Genomic DNA, 27,099 nt, shown 5'->3' with positions numbered 1-27,099 from the left:
AAAAGAAGCGAACGAAAGTAGATCAGTGGTTTGACAAGAATTGTTTTGTTTTTTACATGCTAGCGTATAGGTAGGAACGTGTAAATTTGAGGTCTTACAAAACTTAGTCCAATGGCTTTGAAGGGAGCTCTGGTATAGATCGGAAGGTGATTTGTAGATGAAATCTGTAGCACAGTGGCAAACATATTCAAGGATAAATGTCTAAACATGTCAATTTCAGGTTAAGACCTGAAGGCTATAGATTTGTTTGCCCTGAAATTTACCTGCTACGAGATATATGCGAACGGAATAAAACTCCGTACACTTAACGACGCATCATCGACTTACTTGTTACATTTGATTGCGCTGCAATATATTTTGAGAAGTAGAGTCAGCCAAGCTTTTCTATGAGTTTTGTGAGAATTTCCGAAGCTTCAAATGCAGTGAAATTTCTCGTTATAAATTCAAATTTCTTCTGATTTTGTGAACGTCACCAATTCTTGAAACAATTGGAGTCGGATTCGTTTCAGTGACTAATGTTGTCGTTACAACTTTAGTCACAGTAATGGTCACCTCACTGTTGGTTTCTACGGAGGACATAACAATTGTACTTGTTTCTATAGACACCATTGGAATAGAACTCCCAACACTATGATTGCTTACAATGTTCTTGCTAGAACTTGGTACATCCTAATTATTCAGTGGAACACTAGTTTCAGCTAAATATGCAGATTAGTTAGAGTCACATTACATTACATTACTGCACAACAGTACTCGAATATAAGAAATTTTGAAATTCAATTTCACAATACAGCCCATCTGTACATCGATGTACAAGAAAACTGTACCACGGCGATGTACGATGTAATAGGAATTAATCTCTGGCAAACACAAGTACTTGGTTGCGAAGTGGGTAAGTTGGTGGATTAGAGTACCGCAGGTTCCGGGTTCGTTCCTCGGCGGTCGCAATTTTTTATTTTTTTATTTTTTTTTGTAATGTTTACAATAACATTACACTGAAAATTGACGAATTTGGGCTATATTTTCTGTAGAAATATTTTTTGTTTCCTCAGAAAGTCAGCGTTCCCTCACCTTTACATTGTACAGCTAGGTTGTACAATACTACTGCTACGCTGTACAATACTACTGCTACGCTAACAATTGGGTGTGTCCCGAATTTGTACAGTAAATTTGTAGAGGTACTACAGCTGAGCTGAAGAGTTTTTTTTGGGTGTAGAGTAATCGATATATTAAATGTAGGCATTTGTGATGCTTCGGAAGTTCATCAATGAAATTAATCAAAAATATATTGAAAAAATTGTCAGTCAATGGACCTGACCCGCCCAAAAGGTGGGACCTAGTATGTGTTACAAGATTTAAAAAATGGAATTGATGAAATTAGCAACTTTTATTCCATTTTTGCCTAATGATTTCTTGAATTGAGGGAATTACAGCATCATTATTAGCAATATCAGTTAGTTTGGAAGTGAATATAAAAGGATTTGCGTCGCGTCACCTTTAGACTTTATGTTTTTTAGATGATATACCGTAACGCAAAATTGAATCGTCGATGAAAGCATAGCACTACTAGCAGTAACACTCTTCAATCAAATGTCAAAAAGCCTCAAATTTTCGATACATCTATGTGTGTACTGACTCCCACCATGAATGCTTTTGTCGTAACGAGAAATATTCTCTGTGATAATGCTAGTAGCAGCACTGTGGTGACAGCATTGTATTTAAAATCCAACACCGTGGGTAGGATGTGGATTACAATTATTTTTAACTGGACTGTCCCAATATCAGACATAATTCACGAAAAAATTAGTTACGATTCTTAATAAAGTCAAGTGAAATTTGACTAGATAAAGGTCTTGTTTGCTTCCCTTACATCGAGTATTTCAATTCTCAACCCTGCTATTCCTTGACAATTTATTGGTCACGTTGGTACCAGTTTTTCAGATTTGTGATATCTTTTAGGTCTTGATGACGGCAAAAATAATTGTGATTCATTTAATTTGAAATCGTTCTATAAATGTGTAAATGTATAACATGAATGTCTCGGAGTTAATTCGACAAGCTGTCGCTAACGAAAACCATAATTTCCGAAAGGTGCATTCCCATCAAGGAGGCATTCGAAAAGTCAGCGAAATACTCATGACCGTTCCTTCAAACATTTGTAGGTTATATTAAATGTAGCAGTTGGATTAAAGGGTTGCGGATTTTTCGATAAGGAGGACTGGAGAAAAACGCTCGAACAGTGCTTTGAACAGACGAGTACAGAAATGAAATTCGATTCGACCGAGCTATGGGATGTAGATGTAAGTACCATGACACAATTAACCTACTTTAGAAGACAACATCGAAAGATTCACGTTTCATTTAAAATTGATTTTTTTCTTGTCCAACAAATGTCAAAGACGATCGATTCTACACGATGCTTATGAGAAATGTTTACTTGACGCCAAAATGGTTTCTTCGAGCAAAGGCCAATATTGATTTTATTTCAAAGTATCTTCTGTGACGTCATGTTCCGCTAATTAGTATCCTAAGAGTACTCACCAACAATAGATAGTTTGCGCAACTTGACATATCTCACTTATAACTTATAATTATTATAAGTCATGTTTACATGTGTTATGTATGGGCGTTTGACTTATAATTATTTCGGATAATTCACAATGATGTGGTAGGATTAATCAATCTTTGTTTCCAGCTTTATCGTTGATAGGTGAGTTTGTGCAACTTGACATATCTCATTTATAACTTCATTACGAATTATCCGAAATGTTATCGTGACATGATCGGAACGTCGTGTAAATTGATTGTATCAAACAGAGATTGAAGTTTCACAAAGTCAACATGTAAAATTAGGCCTAATAATAATCTTCTTGTTAGCTTCAACGAAATGTCGTCATTTCTAACTTTTCCTTGACCGTGCTACAGTAAATAAGCCCAAAGTATTAACAGACCATCTTCTTACTTCCTACTTTTTCAGAGCTCTTATGAGATTACCTTCGCAAATATCTTAGCAGAGTCCACGCCTTCTACATCCGTTCGAGCTGAAACCGGAAAACGAGTGTAAGTCGATTGTATTTCAAACCTGTTAAACCATTTAGTATAAATGTTATGAGTTCAGACCGTCCACCGCTCTTATTTTATTGTAAGTTATAGTCAATTATATAAAATTTACATAACAAGTACAGGAGGAGTAAGAAGTTGAAAAGTCGAGCTTTCGTGTAAATTTTGTTGATCCGAGACGAAGCCGAGGTCAACAAACACATACGAAAACGTTACTTTTCATTTTAAAAGTAACCGACTTCCAGCGTCAACACTTTCATAATTTCCTGATTTTCGTCTACAACTTTTGCCAAATTAAATGTTTTCGATCAAATGTGTGACTGCCTAATAAAGAAAAAATGTTCCTTATACTTCTTATGCCTCTTAAACGGGCCTCTAGTCTGGACTATAAACATTAAACATTCGATTTTTAGCGACCGGTGAACAGCGACCATGTCAAACATTACATGAATTTGTCATCATTTCAGGAAACGTTCTTCCACATTACTTTACGAAGACGACTCGTTACAGGACACAAGAAAAAGATTGAAAAAGTCACCAAAGTTACGTCACGATGACGACAAAGTCGCAAACATTTTAGCTGACTTGAAAGAAGCCAATTGGCGGGAAATTGTACCAACGATTAATGACGAACAAACAGTTCAATACGAAAATGTTTTCGAAAGAGCCAAGCGAATTAGAGAGGCTGAGACTTCTTGTGAAGTCAGTCCCTCCTCAAATTTACTGCCTGTTGCCTTACAGACCGTAAGTGAGCCAGTTCAGAACGAAATGACGATCTGCAGTTCGATTAAGAAACGCCGATATGCGATTTACCTGCCATCACCGAAGGTAGAAACAATTGCAATAAAAACGTGGTCTACGAAGGGTACGAAGAGAATGTCATTATGATTCAAATTTCCAGAAAAGAGCCGTATCTTCGACGGTGTCAGACGTTTTGCCAGTTCCAGTTTCGGAGTTGGTGGCGAACATTTCGGAAAATGAAAATTCCATTGTGAGTTGTAAGATCGAGTTCGGTTGTTGCGTATTAGTAAGATTCTATTTTTATCGACAGAATGCAGACACGTCAAATGATACGTTAAGGGAGGGAAATGTTACACTCACAAACAAACGGGTAAGCTGTTTTCGATGATCTTTAAACACTTAATTTTCAAATCCAAAAATAAATTCAAAATCAAATGCTGTGGATGCTACCGATATGAAGTCTACAGCAAGATTATCATGTGTCTGACTTCCTTTTCTAGTAAAAAATCTACCCAAGGAAAACCACGATCTTTGTCTAAAATTAAACTTTCATCCATAGAAAAGACGAACCGTTCGAAGTAAAATTCGACCGATGGCTGCTTACTCTGATGTATGTGCTGCCAACATTACCGAACTACAGGTCATCTATTTTCCACGTACATCAGTTTTGTTTACAATGATCGATTCATTGCAATACCAAAACACCCTTTCCAAATACAGTGAGCCTACAGGAATAACGTATGCACGTGAAGCAAATCTCTCAAATTTCTAACCATTTTCGCAGACATTGCCGTGGCCTACATCAACGACAACTATGACTATGTAATCGCCGAGCGGATTTGTTGTTCTCCCGAATTTCTGACCGCAGTCGTCAGTGGCAGACCGATTGTATCGATTGAATGGATTCATGATCTCAGCGAAACGAACGTTTGGTTGGATCCGTTAAACTATTTGCTGAAAGACGACAATGGCGAGAAAGAATACAATTTTGATCTTGCTGTTACCCAGAGAATGGCAAGAAGCAAAAGATTATTCGAAAACTATTCCATATTGGTCACTCCACACATTGATGCCGACTTGAGAGGTATGATATGCAATATGGTTGTGCAATCCTAAGTCTAAATACTTTCTTAGGTGTGGTTCTTAGTGGCGGTGGAAGATTTCTACAGACCAATGTGACAGCAACGTCAGCCGACGAAATACTTTGCGTTTCGGATGAGACAGATAAGCAAATGTGGCCGAAGCTACAACGGAAATATCCGAATCTGAAAAGAATCATCAGCCTGGACGGCTTCTTGAAAATGATTTTCCAATACACTCACGATATCAACATGGAGGATGTGTTCTATCCAATTTGATTTGTGTGGGAAAATGTGCGATCAGTTCGCATTAAAAATGTTTGCGAAAAATTTTGTGTTGAAGAGAGTCTGTTAATGAACCTCACATTTAGAATTTTGATATTCTTCAAAAACAACGGCAAATATAAGACGTTTATAAACACAATTTTTCGAACTTTAGTTGTATTCTATGCAACGGCAAGGAAACAGCCTCTCAACAATGAACCGTACCTGGTATATCAGATGCGAAACAACTGTTAAACCCACCGAAGAGACACTTCAAAAAGCGGTGAGTTCGAGATGCTAAAAGTACCAGATAGCTTAATGTTGCACTTGAGGAAAATCTACCTGATGCACAAATATGTAGGGATTGATAGTAACAGTTCCTGTACCTTGTATATGGTTAAACCAAGGGTGATATAGTGCGGAGGTAATGTGTGATGATACATCTCACAGAGATACTCAATTTTTAACCTTTCATCTTGAAAGAGTCTTCATCAGTTAGAAGAACTCATCTGGAAGTCTTTATAAGATTCGATTCAATTTATTTAAATTTCATTTTTATTACGATGGTGACGTATACCTCCCGATCAATTATACTTTACGACGAACTATACGTCTGATGAATTACTCCCTCTGGTGAGACAGTTCCTTGTAGTTTGCACAAACTTAAGAATTGAAAAATTTCACCTTCGCGCTTCGGCGCATTTCTTATTTGAATATTTTGTTTGAACTTAAGTTTCACTATAAGACTTTGGCGTGTGTGCACTTTCACGACTTTCACATAACTACTTTTGAAACATCAAAAACCAATCTTCAAATAAACCCACTCGCTCCGTTCGCGAATTTACTTTCACTTCATCCGCTTAGTTTCACTCAAAACTGTCTGTTCAGCTTTCAGGCAACTTAAAACTTTCCAGGCAACCTTCCAGATCTCAGGTTAGGTTGGATAAAATTTTCCAAGCATCTAATGAAAGCCGCAATATAATATTAGGAGTTCGAACACAAGAACAAGAGTTTCAAAAAATTCTCAGTTCCGTGTGCGAGACCGTTTAGAAATTCTTATCAATGAGAATCTCCTGTACAATACAATGGAGAAATCGCCTATTGAAAGAATTGTAAACTGTATCGTAAGGACATCTTCTTTCCGAATTTTATTAAACATGAAGAACAGAAACTGAAAACGAACAAATTACTTTTATTACGTCAATGTCATAGAATATGCAGAATTCGAGTGTAGATCACTAGAAATACACGTATATTTTACTGATACCTTCAAATTCATAAATTATCTACGTAAAATTAAAGGTCCGTCGAAATAAGTTTAAATTGAAAAATTAATTTTATATTTTTCCAATTCCTACATCCATCATTATTGTTTCACTTATTTCCCAGCTCATTTCACATTATTTGCTAGTATATGCTGAACTAACATGTCTCCGAAAGATGATTCGATAGTAGTGATGAATTCACTGAAAATACGTTCATTCCCAACTTCCAAACGAGGATCGACGATTTTTTTTAATCCTTCGATCATTATTGCGATTAAATTTTCCAATTGATCCAAACTTTTGTTATATGCACTCCTTCAAAGTAGTTTCCAAATTAAGCAGAGCAACTTTTGCATTGGGTTCCCTTGCGTGGTATTTCTTCTCGAGGACACGTTTTTCGATATCAGAGTAGTTCAAATGTCGTCTTAGATTTTGCTAATAATTTCAGTTCTCACTAAATTCAATGTGACTATGACGAATAAGTGAAATATTGTTTGAATGGTATCCTTTGGTTTAGTGGAAATTACTAAAACTTTACATTAGACGTCGATTGCTGAGATCTCACATTAAGAGTATAACTTTTATTTCGGCAATTAGCACTCAATAATAGAGAACGTTAGCTAAACGGCCGCTAACGCTAATTTCCAACGCTAAATCCCCCGCTAACGCTAAAATCAACGGTAATGCCCTGTCAATAAATGGCACCATTGTGAATGCATACTAGGGATATTTTTATGGTCAAATTTGTACCCAAAATGGTGTTGGTTAGGTCCGGAGCGAAAAAATATTGGACACGTATTTTTTGTTTGATTTAAAAAAAAATATTTAGAACCTTCTAGAGGCACATTCATTCACATGTACAAATACGTTGGTTAGAAAGAGACCAATAGCTGTTGTCTCTTTCTAACCAATGTATTTGTACATGTGAATGAATGTGCCTCTAGAAGGTTCTAAATTTTTTTTTTTAAATCAAACAAAAAATACGTGTCCAATATTTTTTCGCTCCGGACCTAACCAACACCATTTTGGGTACAAATTTGACCATAAAAATATCCCTAATGCATACGCATGGACGACGCAATTTTCGATTTATTTTCATTTATTATTTTAAAAGGTCATCCGGATCAATATTTTATTACTGCAATCCGTAGATCTAATTTGCAGGAAGGCAGCGACACTGTGCTGGAAAAAATCTATAAACTTTACAATGTGCTGTTCGACGACAAACATCTAACATCAATCATCAACTACACAACCAACACGTGGTTAACCTGCAATTGAAACACATGAAATTAATTTTGTGATTATTACTTCCACAATGTGATCGGATCAATATTTTATCAATGCAATTAGTAGATCTGACTTGCAGAAAGCCAGCGGTATTAAGCTGGAAAAGTTTTATTCACTTTTGATTGCAATAAAACGTTTTACGAATGACATTTTCCAACTGCATGTTCGTCGTGTGGAGGATACTATTTGTAACATTAAAAAGAGAATAAAAAACGTTTCCAGCTTAATACCGCTGGCTTCCTACAAGTCAGATATACTAATTCCATTGATAAAATGTTAATCCGATCACATTGTTGGAGTAATAATCACAAAAATAATTCAGGTGTGTTTGGGACTAAACCTGTCTTGCCCGTTTCTCTTCTATATACTCATCGAAGAGTATAACCTGAAGTGAATCATAACTCGCCGATCCATGAAGCAATTGTCTTCTTCTCGTCTTTTCTACCTCTTAATACATTCATTCCTGAACCCAATACCACATCTGTATATAGAAATACAGTTAAAACAATGCTCTGATCTGATACATCTCGCAATGGAATTTCTTACCTGTCGTATTAAGAAAGACGCACAGGGGTTTAGAGGGGGTAGGGTAATCTCGCACACCACACAAATTCATGGTGTGCGAGATTCACCTCTAAGTGGTGAATCTCGCACAGTCATGACTTTTCGTTACATGTCGTAAAAGGACGCATACTATGATCGCGTGTGCGAGATTCCCCGACACCGTTTAGAGGGTCTACGGATTATCTGTGTAAGAAAAGAAATCTCGTCCATTGATCCACCGTTCACTCACAGTCTCAGTGTCAGTTTTTTACCATATTCAAGACTTCAACCGAGCTAAACAGAACAATAAAAACCACGACAGAAGGGCCATATTCTAAGTCCAAGTACAGTCAAATCCGCGTAAAAACGCAAGAGCGAATTAAACAAAAACAAAAAGTCGTCCGAGTCTCGTTTATCCCTAGAGTACCCAGAGACACCGTTTTGTTCCGCTAAATTCAAAAACTTCGGAGTTCATCTTTACAATTCCAGTGAAATGTAAAGTGAAGACAAACACATAAGGGGAACTCATCAGGGACGACTCGGTGTGTTTGTTACCTGTCTTGCCCGTTTCTCTTCTATATACTCATTGAAGAGTATAACCTGAAGTGAATCATAACTCGCCAATCCATGTGTTACACCGAGAAACACACCGACACCGAGACACACCGAAATTGCGTCGTCCATGTGTATGCATTCACAATGATGCCATTTATTGACTGGGCATTACCGTTGATTTTAGCGTTAGCGGGGGATTTAGCGTTGGAAATTAGCGTTAGCGGCCGTTTAGCTAACGTTCTCTAATGAATGCTCGGTCGAGCGCCAGTGACCAAAATTGATTTCTATGAAGGTATAGTGGAAAATTATAGGAACAAAACTTCATTCATAAAGTACATACTTTGAAAAAGTTCCTAACACAATCTGTATGACAATTTTCTGTAACGCGATGCTTAATCGTTGAAACAAAAATTCCGTCGACTTAATCGTGGCGTCCGTAGTTTTTCTGCAATTTCCACCAGAAATGTTTACCTTCTACGCATATCGGATTTATAATTCACAACTGGCATAAAAAAAAAACGGTTCCCCTTTACATTTAATTCGCTCGGTACATGCGGCAGCGCAGCAAAGCAGTAAAAAAGATTTCTGCTTCTATTTATAATTTGCTGAAGTTCTACGCTTCTTGAAAAAAGTCAAGGCAGTTTGTCCATCAATTATAAAAACATTGTGATAAGTCGCTAAAGACTTCATTTTACCGTCGTGCAACTCTTTGCAACTCATTTGCAACCCCTCGGAATATCCTAATATCGAGAGTCCTTTACTCGAGAAATTGGAAGTTTTTTTTCGCAGCTAGGCCGTATTTGTACAATGCAATGCACAGAGTGTTTTACTTCGGGCAGCTAGCACAGCTCGTTCTGTGGTACGAAATTGTTTTAGCATGAAGTTAGAATAGTTTTCAAACACTTACTCTGTGGGACTTAGTTAGTACAGTTAGCGCTGTGGTACGCTATTATTTTAATATGAAGTTAGAACAGTTTCCAAACCTTTACTCAATGGGACCAACACACTTGCGTTAGTGTTATAACGAGAAGACAACAATTTTTGTCTCACTCACACCAGTTGAATTCCCATTTAACTTAAAATAGATCTAGCTCCAGACGTCCTAGAAATATATTTTTTCTGGATTTTGAATCAGGAGGGAAAAATACCCATAGGTTTTCAAACTCGTACGGGGTGTCGAGTAGTGGAATAAGCGGAAGTCGTCAAAAATGCGCACAAGATAAACAATTAAAAACAATTTGATTCCCTCACTCGAATGAATTTTAATAATTGAAAAACTTAAAATAGAAACCTTTACATCTCTTACATAAAAGTCTTTTTTAGCCACTACATAGGAAAATAGCCATTTTTCATTCGATTTTACATTTACTTCTTCCTTGATTTACGGTATCGATGTTCATGCGAACTACTCGAACGATGGGAACTATAGCCATGAGAACTACTACTACTACTACTACTATTATTTCCGTGTGACCATAGTTGTTCTGTGTAAATGTTAACAGAGTAACAACCGCCACAATATGTACTAGATGTATGGAGAAACGTCACTTTTATCAGAATATCAGAATATCATGGCCTGTTAACATCGACATAGAATATTCCTGCAGTGCAGCAAGAACAGTTGCATTTGACTCATTTCCTGTTCTGACCTTTGTTGTTGCTGCTGCAGTGCCTCTTGCAGTTGGATTGCCTCACGTTGTGACCTTTCTTGGCTGATTGTCATTTGACTCATTTTATTTTTCATCTCAGTTATTGCCGACTCATGTTTAATTTCGTCCTGTTTCCTTTTCTCTCGCTCTTCATCTAAATGTTTTTGCAGCTGATCAACTATTTTCGTTAGTTTCGATATTTCTGCAGCTTTAACACTTATATTTTTTTTTTACTGTGTGCTTTTGGCAAGGCTGCCAAAATTAGTGGTACCAGTTTTTTCCGTATCGTTAATCTATCGCATTCTCTTTTTATTTGATCGACGAAGCACAATCTCGGTCTATTTATTTTCAATAGATGTTCAATTCTAACTTGAACATCGTATTCGTAGTTATTTGGTCGATCTGGACTTACACCGTTGATAACAATTATTAAAGATTTCTGGCTGAGCGGATAGGCAGCATTGATTGAATTAAATGCTACGACATCTTCGTTTCGTATCTTTCCATTATTTGTACCGAAGACGAAAAGTACGACGGCATTGGGATGATGTTGGAATGCAAGATCGATTTCTAGTATATTCGAACCGATACGTTCTTGATCGGATTCAATGAGTCCAGGTATGTTGTAGATCGAATACAGATGACCATCAAGGTACGATACTAAATATTCGGTTTTTAATGTAACAGCATCGACCCGATAATCATGTTGAAATACTTCTTTTCCTATGATGACATTTCCAAGAAAACTTTTTCCAACGCCACTGTTGCCAAGAATGATAACACCAACTTTGTTGTGGCCTGATTGCATTCTAAAAAAAGAAATGATTTCATGGGTGTGTTAAGTTAACTCGATTGACTGATGTTTTGTAATTTTATTATTGACTGATTATATAATGTTTTGTCTGAAATTCGTTTTACCTAAGTACCTACTTTTAAGTTGGAAGATTTAGATAGTGTCAATATTTTTGAAATCAAATCTGTCCCGTATGTCTTGTATGACCTACCTCGTTGTTTCTAGTTTAAGATAAATGGCGTTGGGTTTACGTCAGCTGTATGACTAACTGTCTCTTCTACGAAGCTTGTGTTCGAAACTGATTTAAAACAAACAATTGAACATTGTAGTATAATTAATGTAATGAGGTGTACCTACATTGAATGGTCCTATATTGTTGGTGGTAGTTGACCGTGTCGCGAACTCAGTTTCGGCTCTAAATACACCTCGTCTGTTGAAAAATAGGTCCGTGCGGGTTAGGGTGTAGCATTTTGACGAAATAGTTATTTATACAACCGAGTGATAAATGCTTTTTTAGGCACTAGATGTGTAGATTGCCACTCGAGGCCGTGGGCCGAGTGTGACAATACACATCGTGTGCCTAAAAAAGCATTTATCATCGAGTTGTATACATCGTTTTTCGCAATAAAGGCAACGGAAAGTCCTACTTTTCGTCACTTGTTGCGAAAATATTTTGTTTTTTTAAGGTCTACGGGTAGGTTTGATGCAGAATGGTCGCCGATCACGAAAATACCAATTTTTTTTTGAAGTTCGAAACTTTACGTCGAGTCTATATCTGTTGGAAAGCTCTTGAGATTCCCTTTACGACACGACTATATTGCTTTCTAGTCGCAGATTTTAGAAAGCTTTAAATCCAAAAAAAATTCCTAAAAAGTCATGGTCAGGAGTACTTTTTGCCATTTTTCATCGGTGAGTCAAATTTTTTAAAATTTTAAAGTAAGGTAAAAGCAAAATAAAATGATCGAGTCTGGTTTTTGACAATTGAATTTCCAATTGTCAAAACCAGACCCGATCATTTTATTTTGCTCTCATTTTATGCCAAATTGAAGCCACGGTCTCTACGAGTAATTATCATATACAATTAACAAATTTTTTTTCCAGATCTGATCTCACTACGGCTTTGGGACCAAAAATTCGGTTTTCAGAGATGCGCATGGGAGCTTCGAACTTCAATTTTGTTTTGTTATTTTCGTGATCAGGGGACTATTCTGCATCGAACCTACCTGCAGGCCTTAAAAACAGAATACTTTCGTCAAAACGCTGCACCCTAGTGTGGGTACCTCAAATTACAGTACACCTTTATCAAGAAATCGAATGTTGATTCTATTATTACTAATAGTTTTTGCAAAGTTAAACTCACCGAACTCTTTTGTAGTTATTGATTTGACTTTTAGATGACTTTTGTACATAGAAAACAAAAAAGAAAGTTCTTTGGATATAGTAGTTATTAATACAACCGAGGGATAAATGCTTTTTTTAGACACTAGATGTGTACATTGTCACTCGAGACCGCAGGTCGAGTGTGACAATACACATCTAGTGTCTAAATAGTATTGTTCGTACCAAGACAGAAAATGACGATTTTTTCAGCTGTCCTAAGAAAGGAAAATTAGGACGTGTGCTGAAAAAATCCATTTCCTGTCGAGGTACGAACAACATTTTGTGCACCGGACAACTGAAATAGACAAAACACATCAATTTACTTGAAAAAATTCAAACTTCATATTCACCATATTAAATTCGTTCAATCATATAGTCATGGAAAAATTCATTCAAAAGCGTTCTCGCACGATAAATCGTAAAGAAATGATTTTTTTCCCGCACGCTATATCGTTCGGGAAAACCTGACATTTCATAACAAAAAATCATGGCAAAATGTGTCGTATTTCAGTTGCCCGATGCACAAAAATCATTTATCACCGAGTTGTATACAATGTTTTTCGCAACAAAGGCAATGGAAGGTCCTACTTTTCGTCACTTGTTGCGAAAAACTTATAAAAATGTGGCTACGTTGCTCAACGTTTAACAGAGAAGTGTATTGTGAATAAAAAGATGTATTGAATATTGAAATGTCGTTGCACTCTGATCACACTGAGTTAAGTACTGAATTTAATTGAAAAGTAAAATATTTGCTTTTATTTTTTTTATATAATCTTATCATCTCTTAAAATTAACAGGAAGAAATTCATAGAAAGATAAGTCCCATTGTATTCTCAGCCCCGTACGAAGAACTGGAGGATTATAAGATTAATATGCCGTTTGTAACTTGTTGAATGCAGACGGTAAGGGCAAGGCATTTGCATATGGTCATAGATGACGCATCTACAATAAAAAAATGTCCGTCCGTCTGTGCATCGCATAACTTGAGTAAATAATAACCGATTTTGAAACTTCCCACGCTAAAAAAGACTTTTAGTCCTAGGTACGAAATGTACTATTTTTTCACTGATCGGGCTAAAGTTAGTGCCGGCCCTTCCAGAGCTAGCTCCCTATAGGTTTTCTTCAATTTTTCGACAATATTTACATAAACACGCATTGTGACGAAATGAAAGTGATTGACGAGTAGAATAAAGTTGCTGAACATTGTTTTTCGGTAGCATGCAACGTGGGCTTGGTGGGAGGGCTCTGAGGCCATTACTCGACCCTAAGTGTTTTTCTAATATAAATCAACTAAAGTCCATCTATTTCGCTAATTTTTATTTATTCTGAGAGGTACTCGCATACCGAATAGCGCACTTTAGAAAAAGTTCTGAAATGAGGTCCTTGTCCTTGTTGCATTTAAGAGATAATAGGATGGTGGTGAAAAAATTTCAAGTTTGGGCACTTGGACTAAGAAATAGAGAAACCGTGCCCTGGCTGATAGGAGTCGCTGGAGTCGTCCTTGAAACTGGGACAAATTCTAAGCCCTAGAAGCCAAAATCTCACCGTATTCGTGGGGTGCCACCTCCATGACGAATTGACAGAGGAAGCTTCTTAGTTGTGATTCTAGACGATGTTCATATACTTTTTCGAATAGCTATCCTCTTACGGAATTTTGAAAACCGACACATTTTCTATTTTGTGGTCTACTGGTTTTTTGTGAATTTTGCACATTTCGATCGTGCAAACCTTTTTGAAAGTTGTCGCTTATGTCACATTTTCAGAAAAGTAAATTTTTCGGTTAACCTCGGTGAAAGCTGGTGGCACCTTACCGGTAGGCTTATTTCAAATCGGTACATAGAGTTATACTCGAGAGGAAACCGCAAAATTAAATGGGAAACTGGACTTGTTAAAAGAATGACAGATGCACTTTGACATCTATTCAACTTGTGTTTAAGTCTGAAGCTTCACAACGACACCAAATATGGCATGCTTTATTCGTAGTAAGAACTCTTTTGCATCGAAGGTGCTCTACTCGCAGATCTAGAGATATGGAAAGTAGATTTTCTAATTTCAAGACGATAGTACAATTAAGTTTACTTTTTCAACTTGAAATTAGAAAATTTGATTTTCCATATCTCTACTAGATTTGCTCAGAGATCGGTTACTGGTTAGATGTAAAAAGGTTTGCTTTAAACTTTTTTCAGCCGTACTGTGTACATTCTTACTTCCGTGGAATGCCTGTGGCCGTTTAGTTGTTCGATGAGATGAGAATAGTACATTTCTTACCTAGGACTAAAAGTCTTTTTTAGCGTGTGAGAAGTTTCCAGACAGAGTAGATGGCGAAGACGAAGACGAAGTCGCACTTTTCGGGTGCTAGTAGAGGTGTGCGCCGGTCAACTTTTGTTTGGCGGCGGCTGTAAACATTTTTCAGAGTATCGGCGGCGGCGTGAATCGACTGAAGTTTTTTTTTCGGCGGCTCGCTTCGGCGTAATACAATTTTTAATCGGCGGCGGCGGCGTATTTCGGCGCAAAAATCGGCGCTATATGGCGAATTGTTATTACTTTTCGGAAAAGTTTTTTCGCTTCACTCTAGATTTATAATCTTTCATTTGAAGACCATTCCTAAATATTCAATTTCTTGTTTAGACAAAAAGCGGTTCAAGACATTCTCAGTGAAACTAAAACCTCAGAAACCATTTTTCAATTCATCTTGTTGTTACTCAAATTTCAAATAGTTGTTACCAGAAAAATTGGACATACAAACGGAAAAATAAGTAATTGACTTTCTATTAAACTTTATGTAAAAAGACCACCAATGTTCCACTAGTTTCAAGTTCTCAAAATCCAAAATGTACATAAAGTATCCGAAAAAGTCTCGATTTTCCAATCAGCTACATACCAGCCGAAACTCAAACTTATTTTGCCAGATTTTTCGAAATCTTCACTAGTTTCAAACTTTTCCATGGTCAATAAAGAAGAAAGTTGAAAAATCTGACAGTTATTAATTGGTGATATAGAATTACCAAAATATTATTTTCTCTTTTTATCAACATCAACGTATACGAGCGCAGCGAAGGAGTTGAATTTACACGCGAGTCCATTTTTCACAAGATACCATCACTTTTACAGATTTTTCGAATCATTAGTCAAGTATTAGTTGTCTACCATGTGTTCTCATTTTGGACACATGCAATATGTTGGTTTTCTTCACTCAATTCTATTGTGTTTTTTGATAAAAATTTATTTTTTCTCGTACTTAGTGTAACAAATTCATTCCCAATTACCTCTAGTTTGCGCCGAAAAATGAGGAAAAAATAAACCGGTGGCGCAGTGTTTTATTTTTACCGGCGGCGGCACTATCGGCTGAACAATTTAAAATTTCGACCGGCGGCGGCTGACTTTTTACTGAAATTTTCGGCGGCGATCGGCGCGACTGGCGCCGGCGCTCACCTCTAGGTGCTAGGTATGAAAAATCCTTTTTGACGAGTAAATATGAAAATGGAAACAATTTCGTTTTTATATTTTATTTTTCATTAAACAAACCATATAATTTCGCATTTCTTTCTTCAAGTTATAATTTATTTTTTCTTATAATCTTGATGTTGTTGGTTACTTCCATTTTTTTTTTATTAAAAAAATAATACAAATTGTGGTGTATTTTTGTTCCCGTGTTATCATATATTACGTTAAGAAGACTGTACAGGTTTTTTTTCGTTTTTTTTTCTTTTTTCTCTCTTTTTATTAAATTAATTAAAATTATCAAAAAAAAATCTTCAAATATTTATTTTTCTTTCTTTCCGCCATCCTACTATACTGATGCTATTGTGTCACTTAATTGTTATATTAAATTGTGAAGTAAATAATTTAAAATAAAAAAAAAATCTCAATAAAACAAAACTTAAACATTTTTTTGCGAAACAAAAGACAAAGAAAATGGTCAAAACATGGACTGATGACGATTGGTTTTCTTTGCATTAATTACAGTGATGTGATGTTTGTAATCTGAGAGACTAGGGAAGTGAAGGTGGAAAGTGGGTGGCAAAAGGAAACACAGCTTTCATCGTTATACACAAAATATTTTATCAGGGTAGAAAGTGGCTGTTTTCCACTCTCGCTCGATCACTGAGCTATAAAGAAAATTTTATCTCAAATTTTTAACAATTAAAATGCTAGAAACTATCGACCTCCCACAACACTATGCACTGATCAGTGATCGTACCATTTTCTTTTCTTTTTCGCTTTTGTATGTAAAAAAGAAAAATTGTGAAATTTTCCTAGAACAACTGAATTGTTTTAGAAAAACAGAAGAAAAGAGGATACAGTTAATGAACCGACATCGAAACAACAACATATGAATATTAACAATTGATATTTTTTATATATATTTTTCTTATTTATTGTCTGATTGTTTACTTGCATTTTTTTTTCATTTTTTTTCCTGAAAGAATTCAATACTAAAGCAGTATTTCGATCAGAAAACTTTTTGGTTGTGGTTGTTCTTGTCCGTTTATTTTAAATAATTTCATAAAGAATTGCACTCTCTAATGTCTCTCTATTCTAGTATTGAATTCTTCGGTTTTTTTTCTCTCTCTCTCTCTTTATTTTATTTTTATCTACACTTTAATTCGGATCGTTTTTTTTTTCTTTCTGTTTTTTATGTAATTTTTTCGCCTTGTAGAAAAGACCAAAAAAATTCATTATTAAAAATCGATTTTTTGTTTCGAGACGACTATTCCATAAAGCTATTTACACATTTAATCAATAGCCGAGTTTTTAACTATTTTTTTATTTATCCATTTTTTTCCTCTCTAAATATGTTTTCATGATGCAGAATAATTTTCTTTTCTTTTTTCTTTTAGATTTTGGTTATTTGCATCATATTTTTTTTATAAATTCTTAATCCCCTAGTTCCTACGATGATGTGTTATGTTTGTTTAAATTGTAAGATATTTTCTTCTCCTCCTTCCTCAATTGTTTTCTTTTTTTATTTTTAAATTTATCTATTTTTCTTCGGAATAAAACATTTATAGCCTAATTGGACGGTGTTGCACTAATTTCAATATGTTTGCGTTTATAAAGTTTAATAAAACAAAACAGAAAACAAAATATTCTGAGAAATACAGTTCTTTGATACATATTCAATGAAAGAAAATACTTTTTTTTAACTGAAATACTTTTTGTGACTAAAATAAATTGATTTGGATAAATTTGATCGATTTGTTCATTGTTCGCCGGTATTGTATTATTCTGCACCAGTGATTTTCCTTCAATATTACCATTCTTCTTTTAAGGTGAGGTGAGACAAAACAAAACAAAAAAATCCGAGAAACCTTTTCTTGTAATTTGTTTCATTTAAAATATGTCATTAATTTATTCATCCACACTTTAGCGACCAGCGCTAGTAGTTTAACTACAAATGCGCCAACAAAACATAGAAAAAAATGTCTCAATCTAAAACAAAGAAGATCAAAGAGAAATTCTGTCTTTACACGAGCTTAATGTCTTAATGTCGATGATCATGGAAATCCACTTTCGACAGTTTACATGCACTAAACATTTTTGTAAAATTCATTCGATTGTAGTACCAATCAATGTTGTCAGAACAGCACCCTGCTACTATAAAATTCTTATTGGACAGTAGCAATGAAATTCGATTAGACAATAGGAATGAATATTGAACGAAGCTTAACCGATTTTAATTTTTTTTTAAATTTAAACAAAAACTAAGCTCGGAGTTAGAGGATCAATAATATTAAACAAAATGTTTCTCTGCCCACTAGAACTGATAATGATGTCTGCTGGAATTGAATTTGTAACATTTCATTGAGCAGAAATAATGGAAATGAGCCAACGAACAACGTAGGACGGGGAAGTAAAGTGACTGTAATTCGTTCAAAGCTGCAAATGGGTGAGGAAATGATACCAATATTTTAGGATATTCTGTGCAATAAACCAAGATTGTCGGTAATTATCAACAAATTTTTCAGTATTTCGGCATCACATGAATATGTTAATAAGAACGACTACCGGTAATCGGTTGATAATCATCGATAACGTACATTTCTTTGCTTTCCATTTAATACTCAAAATGTTTGTTTTCAATCCGAAACCATGTACGAAAACAGGTAAGACAATTTTCGTTAATTTAGTGGCAGAGAATTTCATTGGGAACATAATTTGTCTTGTAATACTGGGCCCTATCAATCTTCTCTATTTAATTGAAATGAGATTTTTTCTAAAACAATTAAAAACAGATTGTTTCGAATGAGTGGTAGACAGGATTATAATGTGATGTTGTCTCTTCTTTGTGTTAATATATTTTTATAAGAGAAAAAAAAATGATTTAAGAAATATAAACGTAACAACAACAACAAACTTAGTTATAATTAGGTGTATGTGTGTGCTTGGGATAATTTTTTTTTTAATAGTCACAGTTTCGAGGGGAATGTTTTTTTCGCCTTAAAAAATAAATTTTAATTGAATTTCGAATAGAAGTTCCATAACGTGAATTTTAAAAATTTAACCAAACAAAAATAAATATTCGAAACCGGAAGGTATGTTCATAAAGGAATGTCTCTGTTAACCAAACAAAATCAAAAAATCAAACAGGAAAATAAATATTTTTTTTGTTTTTAAATTTATGTTTATTCTTATGTCATAAATTGTATAAAAATCTGAGCTATGCTCCAATCTAAATAAAAATTTGTTTTATTTCCGAAGCAAATTTTATTATGCAAAGATCGGACCAGAAAAAAAAATACTTCCTTTGTTCTCGCTCTATCCATTGAAGGAATCAATTTCTTTTTATCAAAAGGAAACAATAAAAAATTAATGGATTTGTGATACGTTTCTCGTCTCTCTTCTTAGCAGATATTTCTCTATCATTTGCATCCTAAACTACAAACAAAAGAACGGCAAAAAATGAGAAGGAAACAAATAAATTTTCTTTCACTTCTTGCACTAACATTGTAAAGTCAACGATTTTATCTTTATTTCTAAGTGTTTTTTTTTTGTAAGATTTTTTCTTTCACTTTTTTTATTACTTTCCTTTTACTCATTTTTTCACTCTTTTTTGTATTAATATCAGCAATCAGACTTATCTTCTTCAACTAGTTGTTGGGTATCCTTGCCGGTATCCGCCGATGGATCCAGTTCTTTTGTGCGTAGTTGAAGTGTTGGCGACGATTTGTGTGTTATGCTACTGGGAGCTAAGATCGCAGACACTGGTTCAGTAAATGGACCAGTTGCTGATTTTGTTTTTGCTACATCTGTTGGCACTTCGTAAATTCCTGTGCAATTTTTTTTTGATTTATTAGTTTGAAATTAGGACAAAATTTGGTAGGGTACGAGTCCGAAAATCACTTATACTCCAGGCTACTATGCCATCCCATTCACTCGTGAGTTTAAATGAACTTTGACAACTAGAGGGGTCAAAGTCTCCCCGAACTAATTTTTTATCTTTTTTTTAGTCTGACAATTAAGCCTCAGATATAGTGTTGGGATGGAGGAGGACCTTCAGGAGTGATGTAATTCGTAGAGATCTCCTTTTTCTACCTTAAACACTTTTCAAGTCCAGACGAGAGTCCGAAGTGACTGATCCGTGAGTTCTGGCGTTAGGACCTTCAGGAAAGATGGGATTTGGTATGCCCACAAGCAGTCACAAAGTATCAGATAACTAAAAGGTTTCTCGCTCATATAATTTCTTGAGAGAAAATAATGAAAATCGATCGATCTAAAGTGGGATGTGTGGATGCTTCTGTCACTTTGATAGTCAGAGCTAGCGCTTAAAGTACATGCCAGCACCTTTCCCAAACAGTCAGGACTTTTTTTGAACCTTTCAGAATCTGAATCAAAGATTAGTCGAATTTGACTGAAATATAGGACTTTCAAGTTGTACACAAAAACCGATTTTTAACGGTTCATGGAGCCCAAGAAAAAAAAGTAGGACTTTTTATGACACATCAGCCTGGACTATTAGTTGAAATGATATTTAAAATCCACTAACTAAACAGAGAAATTCGCACTTACCTGATCCAATTGGATCGGAATTCGTTCCTGATTGTACGGCATCGTACATCGGATTGGAGAAATCTCTACTTTTATTGCTGATCGCTTGCAAATTATATCCTTCCATAGGAGGAACACCTTCAATGGTACCAGTTCCTGGTGGACCACTCGGCGGTTGAAAACCTGGTGAATTGAATTCAACATTGGTTCCATGTCTGAATGAAACGCTCTGTGACGACGATAAGCTGCTTAGTCGAGCCATTTTTCCGCTGTGAATGTTTAGGATTAGTGCACCGTTCTCTTTTGCTGGAACGTTTTATTTTCAAGTATACTTACAATGGTCTCTTCCTGACCACATACCACACAGCACCAGCTGCCATTAGCACCAGTATGATAACCATTATAGGAACTAGTACAGCTGCCACATTGCTATTTCCTGGCGTATATGAATGACCCAACGATCGTTCACAATTGCTGCCAGCGAAATTGGGCAGACAGTCGCACAATAATTCACCCACATCATCTTCCACACAAACTCCGCCATTTTCGCACGGGCAAACTCGTGGATCCGGTCTCGGTTTCTCTGCAGCTGCATCACAGATCACTTCTACTGTGCTGCGATGTGATGCTGGCGGTGCAGTGTTGTCGGGACATGCGCAACGTCTTCCACCCGGAACTAACAGACACAAATGGGAACAGGAACTCTTAAAGCATGGATTCTTCAACGATGTGTTGTAACGCTCTTGATGGTAGATTTTCACACCGGATGGATTGACTAAACTTCGTTGAACCACCACTTGAACACCACGTCCGAATTTATCTTGACGCACCAATTCGCCGGTGTCCCGAGTGACCCAATAAAGATCGGACTCGAAAACATCGAGTGAAACTGGATGGTGGAGAGGCTCACCCTTTATGATAGTATTTCTCATCGTACCATCCGGTCGCATTGATTCAATTGTGTTGAGTTTTGTGTCGACCCAGTAGATCGTATGATCCTGAGCATAATCGATTGTTAGGCCAGCTGGATGGCGAATTGCTTCAGTGATCAATGGACGTCGTTTTGAGCCGTCCATCCAAGACACTTCGATCTTTGGTGCTGATCCAGCATCAGCCCAATACATTCGTCCTAATTGTGGATTTACAGCTATCGATGTTGGAATTTCTAGTCCGGCACTTATAACTGCTCGTCTGTAGCGACCATCGGTTTTGGCCACTAATACTCGACCTCTTGGTTTCGAACCAGTTCGATCAGTCTCTGTCCAGTACAAATTGTCGGCTACCCAATCCACAGCTGCAAAAATTAAATTTTTTTAAATTTAAATTGAAACTTGACGTGGGCGGTCAATTAAAACAAAAACGGAACGACAAAACTTACCCACAGCTGTCGGTTTCGAGTTTCCTTTCATATTCAAGTCCTGAGCAAATCCAATTTTCGCTTTACCCTCTTGAGCATTGACCATGTAAGAGCGCTTGATTGTTTTGTCGTAGCTATCGGCCCAGAAAACGATTTGTGTTGCAGCATTATAATCAAGTGCCTCGATTCGTTTTTCCGACTGAATGACATCGAATTCATCGCGTTCCAACACGTTGTAGCCTCGTATCTCCGGACCATTGGCAAATATTACCATTACGTCGTCTTTGATGGCTTTGCACACACCCGACAAATTATCCGACAATCTGAAACTGTCTCTGCACGAACAAGAATACGTTCCGTTCAAATTGGTGCACGTATGACTGCATGTGTGTGTTCCAGTCGCACATTCGTCAATGTCGTCACATTTCTTTCGATTATCCGGCGAAATGATGTAACCGGCATTGCAGGCACATATGTAACCACCGTCGGTCAAATTCGTACAGTGATGTTCACATCCGCCCAGTGTCACATCCGAACAGGTTGACGAATGATGGCAGCCCAATTCATCGGATTTGTCACCACAATCATCGGCATAATCGCAAACTTGTGCCCGGTCGATACACTTTTTGTTGGCACATTTGTATTGGGTGTAAGTATCGCATGGTTTCTGTCTGGTTGCACACAGTGTCATGTTGTTTTCGTCGGAACCATCGCCACAATTGTCGATTCCATCGCAAATTTGGTAACGGGCAACGCATCGATGATTGGCACATTGGAATCGTCTCAACGTATCACAGTTAAAGTCCGAACAAACTGTTGCCGATTCATCTGAGTTGTCGCCGCAATCGTCGGTTCCATCTTTGAAGGAATTTCGTACAATGAAAAATGGGCTTTTTGATTAACCAGACGTCTTTTACACTTACCACACAGATCGGATGGTGAAACGCACAAATTGTTGTTACATTGGAATCTTGACTCGGGGCAGTATCTTCCTCCCGGGAAGCGCGGTGGACAATCAGCTTCATCAGACATATCGCGACAATCTCTATCGCCATCACAACGGAAATAGGCGGCAATACAGTGACCGGATGCACATTGGAATGTACCGTTTTTACATTGGAATCCTTCGCAGTTGATCTCATCGGTGTTGTCGCCACAATCGTCTTCATGGTCTTCACACACGAATTGAAAAAAAAAATCAAATGCGAAACAGTGTTTGATGGTCGACTAAGTGTACTTACCGCATAACCAGCGACTCGAAATGCATTTACCATTTCCGCAACGGAATTCTGATTCGGAACATTCGCGATACTTTCCTTTGCAGTGATCCTCCTTCTCGTCACTTCCATCGCCACAATCGTCGGCGAAATCACACATCCATTGCCTTGAGTGGAAAAGAAACGGTTAGATTGATTGAGTCAATCGGAGAAAAGTGAAATTTTACTTGGGAATGCATCGATTGTTTTCGCATTTGAAGTCAGTTTCTGGATTGCAAACCGGACAATTTTCTGGTAGTTCGTCGCTAAAGAGTTCGCAGTAAAAGTTTGGATTAGGAAAGAGTTCACAAATTCCGAAAATCTTTTTCAACGCACCTGTTATCTCTACAGTCATTCTTTCCGTCGCAGAATAGCCATTTCGGAATGCATCGATAGTTCGACTGACCAGGACATCTCTGCCAACCTGTTGTACAGTTACGTTGACGGCACATATATGCTGGCTCATCGGAATCATCTCCACAATCGTTATCAAAATCTGTAAATAATTTTCAACATTTTTACCGTTTCACTTAACAGTCGCGAGTTTCATTCAAATTCGAACATACCGCACATCCACAATTTCGGAATGCATCTGCCATTTTTGCAGGTAAATTCTGTTTCTTCATCACAGGCTCGTTTGTCTAAACAAGGAATTTGTCATCAAGAACAGTTCTCACAAAAACCTACGGATGTATAACTTACGACACACAGCCGGATCTTCGTCACTTCCATCTTTACAATCAGAATCACCATCACAGCTCCAACTCTCCAGAATACATCGTCCACTGGCCCGACATTTGAAATCAGACTCTGGACACGGTAACTCACAGTTCGTTTCGTCACTGCCATCACCGCAATCATCCGTACCATCACAAATGGTTGCCGAGGGAGTACAGTTCGTGTTGCCACACTGGAATGTTCCGGCACGGCAATGTCGTTGTGGACAAGTGCTCGGTTCGTCTGAACCATCTTTACAATCTTTTTCGCCGTCACATTTCCAGAACCAGGGAATGCATTTCTCGTCATTGCCACCGCATCGATGTTGACCCGTCGTGCAGTTAGCAACACACGTTTTGGAATCTCTTGCCAGATAAAATTGATTTGGACAGGCGCATTTGTAGCTGGGCGCTCCTTCTTCTATATAGCCTTCGATGTTCAGGTACGTTGACTCAGCGGGTGGAGATAGAAGACACAGATGTGAGCATCCTCCATTGTGTTCGCCGCAAGGATTGGCAAATTGCACCTGTCTCAACGGGTGATTGATGTGAATGTCGTAGGGTCGATGGGTAGTATTACGAATTGTTTGCAGATCTTTGCCGGTAAATTTGTTGGCTCGCAGAATTGCTTTTAGATTCCAATCAGTCCAGTACAGCATGTCATCGAAGAGAGTCAATGCAAAGACATGTGGAACTTTCGAGCCGGATAATACAACGTGTCGATGACGTCCCTCCAAATCGGTAAATGCAATGTAGTCCAAATGCGCGTCGGCAAAGTAAATTCGGTCAGTGAAGAAATCGATGGTCAACGCATTCGGCCATGCGATGTCATTTTCCCACGTAAGAATACGCGTGAAATTCGATCCATCCATGCCCATTTTAGCGATGTACGCTTGTAGATGCCATGAGGTGAAATAAAGATAACCGATGCCTGGATGAACAGCGATAGCCCGTGGATCAACTACTCCACTGCGTAAAGTTTTACGTTTGGTGCCGTCCAATTCAGCCACATCCAAATTCTTCGAATGTCTATCCAGCCAGTACAATTTTCTTCCAATCCAATCGATCGATATGCCTTCAAGACCATGCGAATCATGCCGAATGACTGGCTCCTTTTCCATTTTACCATCTGCGCCGTATTTCGAACGGAATATTGTCTTTGCCGTCACATCACAGAAGTACATGTAATTGTCTTTCGTATCAAAATCCAAGGCAACAACGTTCATCAAATCCTGATGTATCAGATTGTATTGGTGACCGTCCACCGACATATTACGGATGTAATATTTATTGGTGAATATAAGCCACGGTTCCGTATTATCCTTCCGTTTGCAGGTGTGCTCATCGTTTTGTCGTTCATAGTACAGATCGTCACATTTACAGTAGTATCCACCAGGTGTATTCGAACAGTGTTGTGAACACACACCAGGCGTTTCCAAACATTCGTCGATATCTGCACAAGCTTTGCCATCAGCAAGAAGCCTATAACAACACAGTGTTAGCAATCAAAAACCATCAAAGAGCAAATGAGCCGCCACTTACTTATATCCCTGATTACAATCACAGTAGTAGCTGGTAAGGGTGTCAACACACTTATGGCCGCATTGATGAATTTCCACCTTGGCACATTCGTCCACATTACAGTGCAACGGTTCATCAGATTCGTCCGTACAATCTGCCACTTTGTTACACACCAAATGATAATCAATACACTGACCATTTGTACAGGTAAATTGTCCGGTTGCGCACGTCGTATTTCCCTTTTTGTTACAACCGGATTCGTCGGACCTATCACCGCAATCGTCCTCACCTGAAGTTTTATTCGAAATTTAAGTTTAAATGCAGAAAGTTGAAAAGCTTCCGTTGAAGAACTTACCGTCACAGCGATATTGGTTTCGGATGCATTTGAAATTCTGGCAGGTAAACTCTTGCGGCGAGCATGTCTTATACTGGGAATTGCAGAATTTACCTTCGTCGGTACCATCACCACAATCATTGTCATGATCGCAGAGCCAGCCCTGAAGAATGCGTTGAATGAATTGGATGTTTGTCGTGCATTTGAATAACTCACCTTATTGATGCATCTACCGTTGTCACAGGTGAACATATCCTCTCCGCACGGTTGAGGCGTTGGGCAATGATGCAATGTTACATTCTCATCCGCTCCGTCGACACAATCGGGATCACCATCGCACAGCCATTTTTTGGGTATGCATTGCGCTCGACCCCATGATTTATTTTCCTCGCACGTGAATTCCGTTTCTTCGTCACATTTTCGGTCATCTGGCAAATGGAAGTGAAATTTTATCATCATTTTTCCGTCAGACGGCCAATGAACTCGTTAAGATCTTACTGCATTGATGTCTATCATCCTCGTCACTATTGTCCAAGCAATCATTGTCACCGTCGCAGATGTAAATTCGCGGGATACAATTTCCGTTATCGCACGTAAACAGGTCACCGAAACACGTTCTACCCTCTGACTTGCAATACTCTGGTGGTTCGTCGGCACCATCGCCGCAATCATCGTCTCCATCACAATACCAAGTGGCCGGTATGCATCGGTGATTGGGACATCGGAAACTGTTTTGTGGGCACGTTCGTTGCGCGCAGTGTAACGGATCTTCGTCCGAATTGTCGCCGCAGTCATTGTCTGAGAAAAAATTGAATTTTGTATTCAAAGTCACAACGAAAACCATCAAACAGATTTTAATCTACCTCCATCACAGAGCCAATACGGCTCGACGCAAATATTTGTCTTTTCACATTTGAGATGGTTGGCAGGACAGGTTGTATTTTGGGGACACTTTTCGTGTGTTTCGTCTGAAGTGGCATTGTCTTTGCAATCGTTGACCTGTGTGTAAAAGAAGGTGATTCAGTCACGAGCCGAAACATTTAGTGAATATGATGCGAAATTACCCCATTGCAAACTTGAGACTGTGGAATACAACGTCCATTCAGACAAGTAAATTCACCGTCAACGCACGGAGGATATGTGCATCCTTCTTCATCAGATCTGTCTTTGCATTCGTTGTCATTGCTGCAAAAATTAGAACGGAATTTGTTAGATAATTGTCAAGGTTTATCGACTGAGCCAAAAGAGAACTCACCAAGATTTGCCCTTGTCCGTTCCGCAATCGTACTCGTGGTCGCCTAAGGTAA

General features: G+C 37.5%; 2 protein-coding genes and 1 long non-coding RNA gene across 4 annotated transcripts in view; 1 reads left to right on the top strand and 2 right to left on the bottom strand.

The window, feature by feature from the left end:
* The first annotated feature begins 1,837 nt into the window (after positions 1 to 1,837).
* Positions 1,838 to 23,045, top strand: LOC119080600. Of its 2 annotated transcripts, XM_037189002.1 has the most exons (11): positions 1,894 to 2,091; positions 2,163 to 2,300; positions 2,978 to 3,060; positions 3,528 to 3,888; positions 3,962 to 4,051; positions 4,112 to 4,171; positions 4,361 to 4,520; positions 4,586 to 4,885; positions 4,936 to 5,161; positions 9,967 to 9,972; positions 23,035 to 23,045. In XM_037189002.1, the coding sequence occupies exons 1-9, from the start codon at positions 2,023 to 2,025 to the stop codon at positions 5,157 to 5,159; spliced, it is 1,485 nt and encodes a 494-aa protein (XP_037044897.1). In that variant the 5' UTR covers positions 1,894 to 2,022; the 3' UTR covers positions 5,160 to 5,161; positions 9,967 to 9,972; positions 23,035 to 23,045. The 2 variants fall into 2 exon arrangements, with proteins under 2 accessions (XP_037044904.1, XP_037044897.1); XM_037189009.1 differs by lacking the exons at positions 9,967 to 9,972; positions 23,035 to 23,045 and having other exon boundaries at positions 1,838 to 2,091; positions 4,936 to 5,318.
* Positions 10,046 to 11,769, bottom strand: LOC119081046. Its single transcript, XR_005088427.1, has 3 exons — positions 11,597 to 11,769; positions 11,451 to 11,537; positions 10,046 to 11,255 (listed from the first exon to the last, which is right to left on the bottom strand). It is a non-coding gene; the product is annotated as an uncharacterized LOC119081046 (long non-coding RNA).
* Positions 17,246 to 27,099, bottom strand: part of LOC119080428 (low-density lipoprotein receptor-related protein 2) — a 110,133-nt gene continuing 100,279 nt past the window's right edge. Inside the window, exons 10-26 of the mRNA XM_037188785.1 lie at positions 27,048 to 27,090; positions 26,857 to 26,977; positions 26,656 to 26,791; positions 26,291 to 26,590; positions 26,009 to 26,220; positions 25,814 to 25,955; positions 25,480 to 25,747; positions 23,924 to 25,419; positions 23,788 to 23,862; positions 23,558 to 23,717; positions 23,410 to 23,487; positions 23,207 to 23,349; positions 22,889 to 23,137; positions 21,987 to 22,823; positions 20,945 to 21,902; positions 20,630 to 20,877; positions 17,246 to 19,890 (exon numbers count right to left, since the gene is read on the bottom strand). Coding sequence (XP_037044680.1) covers positions 19,685 to 19,890; positions 20,630 to 20,877; positions 20,945 to 21,902; positions 21,987 to 22,823; positions 22,889 to 23,137; positions 23,207 to 23,349; positions 23,410 to 23,487; positions 23,558 to 23,717; positions 23,788 to 23,862; positions 23,924 to 25,419; positions 25,480 to 25,747; positions 25,814 to 25,955; positions 26,009 to 26,220; positions 26,291 to 26,590; positions 26,656 to 26,791; positions 26,857 to 26,977; positions 27,048 to 27,090 — 5,672 coding nt within the window. The 3' untranslated portion in view covers positions 17,246 to 19,684. The remainder of the gene's footprint in view (positions 19,891 to 20,629; positions 20,878 to 20,944; positions 21,903 to 21,986; positions 22,824 to 22,888; positions 23,138 to 23,206; positions 23,350 to 23,409; positions 23,488 to 23,557; positions 23,718 to 23,787; positions 23,863 to 23,923; positions 25,420 to 25,479; positions 25,748 to 25,813; positions 25,956 to 26,008; positions 26,221 to 26,290; positions 26,591 to 26,655; positions 26,792 to 26,856; positions 26,978 to 27,047; positions 27,091 to 27,099) is intronic.

This window comes from Bradysia coprophila, chromosome X (assembly GCF_014529535.1).
Source record: "Bradysia coprophila strain Holo2 chromosome X, BU_Bcop_v1, whole genome shotgun sequence".
NCBI classification, from domain to species: Eukaryota; Metazoa; Arthropoda; class Insecta; order Diptera; family Sciaridae; genus Bradysia; species Bradysia coprophila.
Note: the sequence above shows the minus strand (reverse complement) of the source record. Positions and strands in the feature narration are given on the sequence as shown.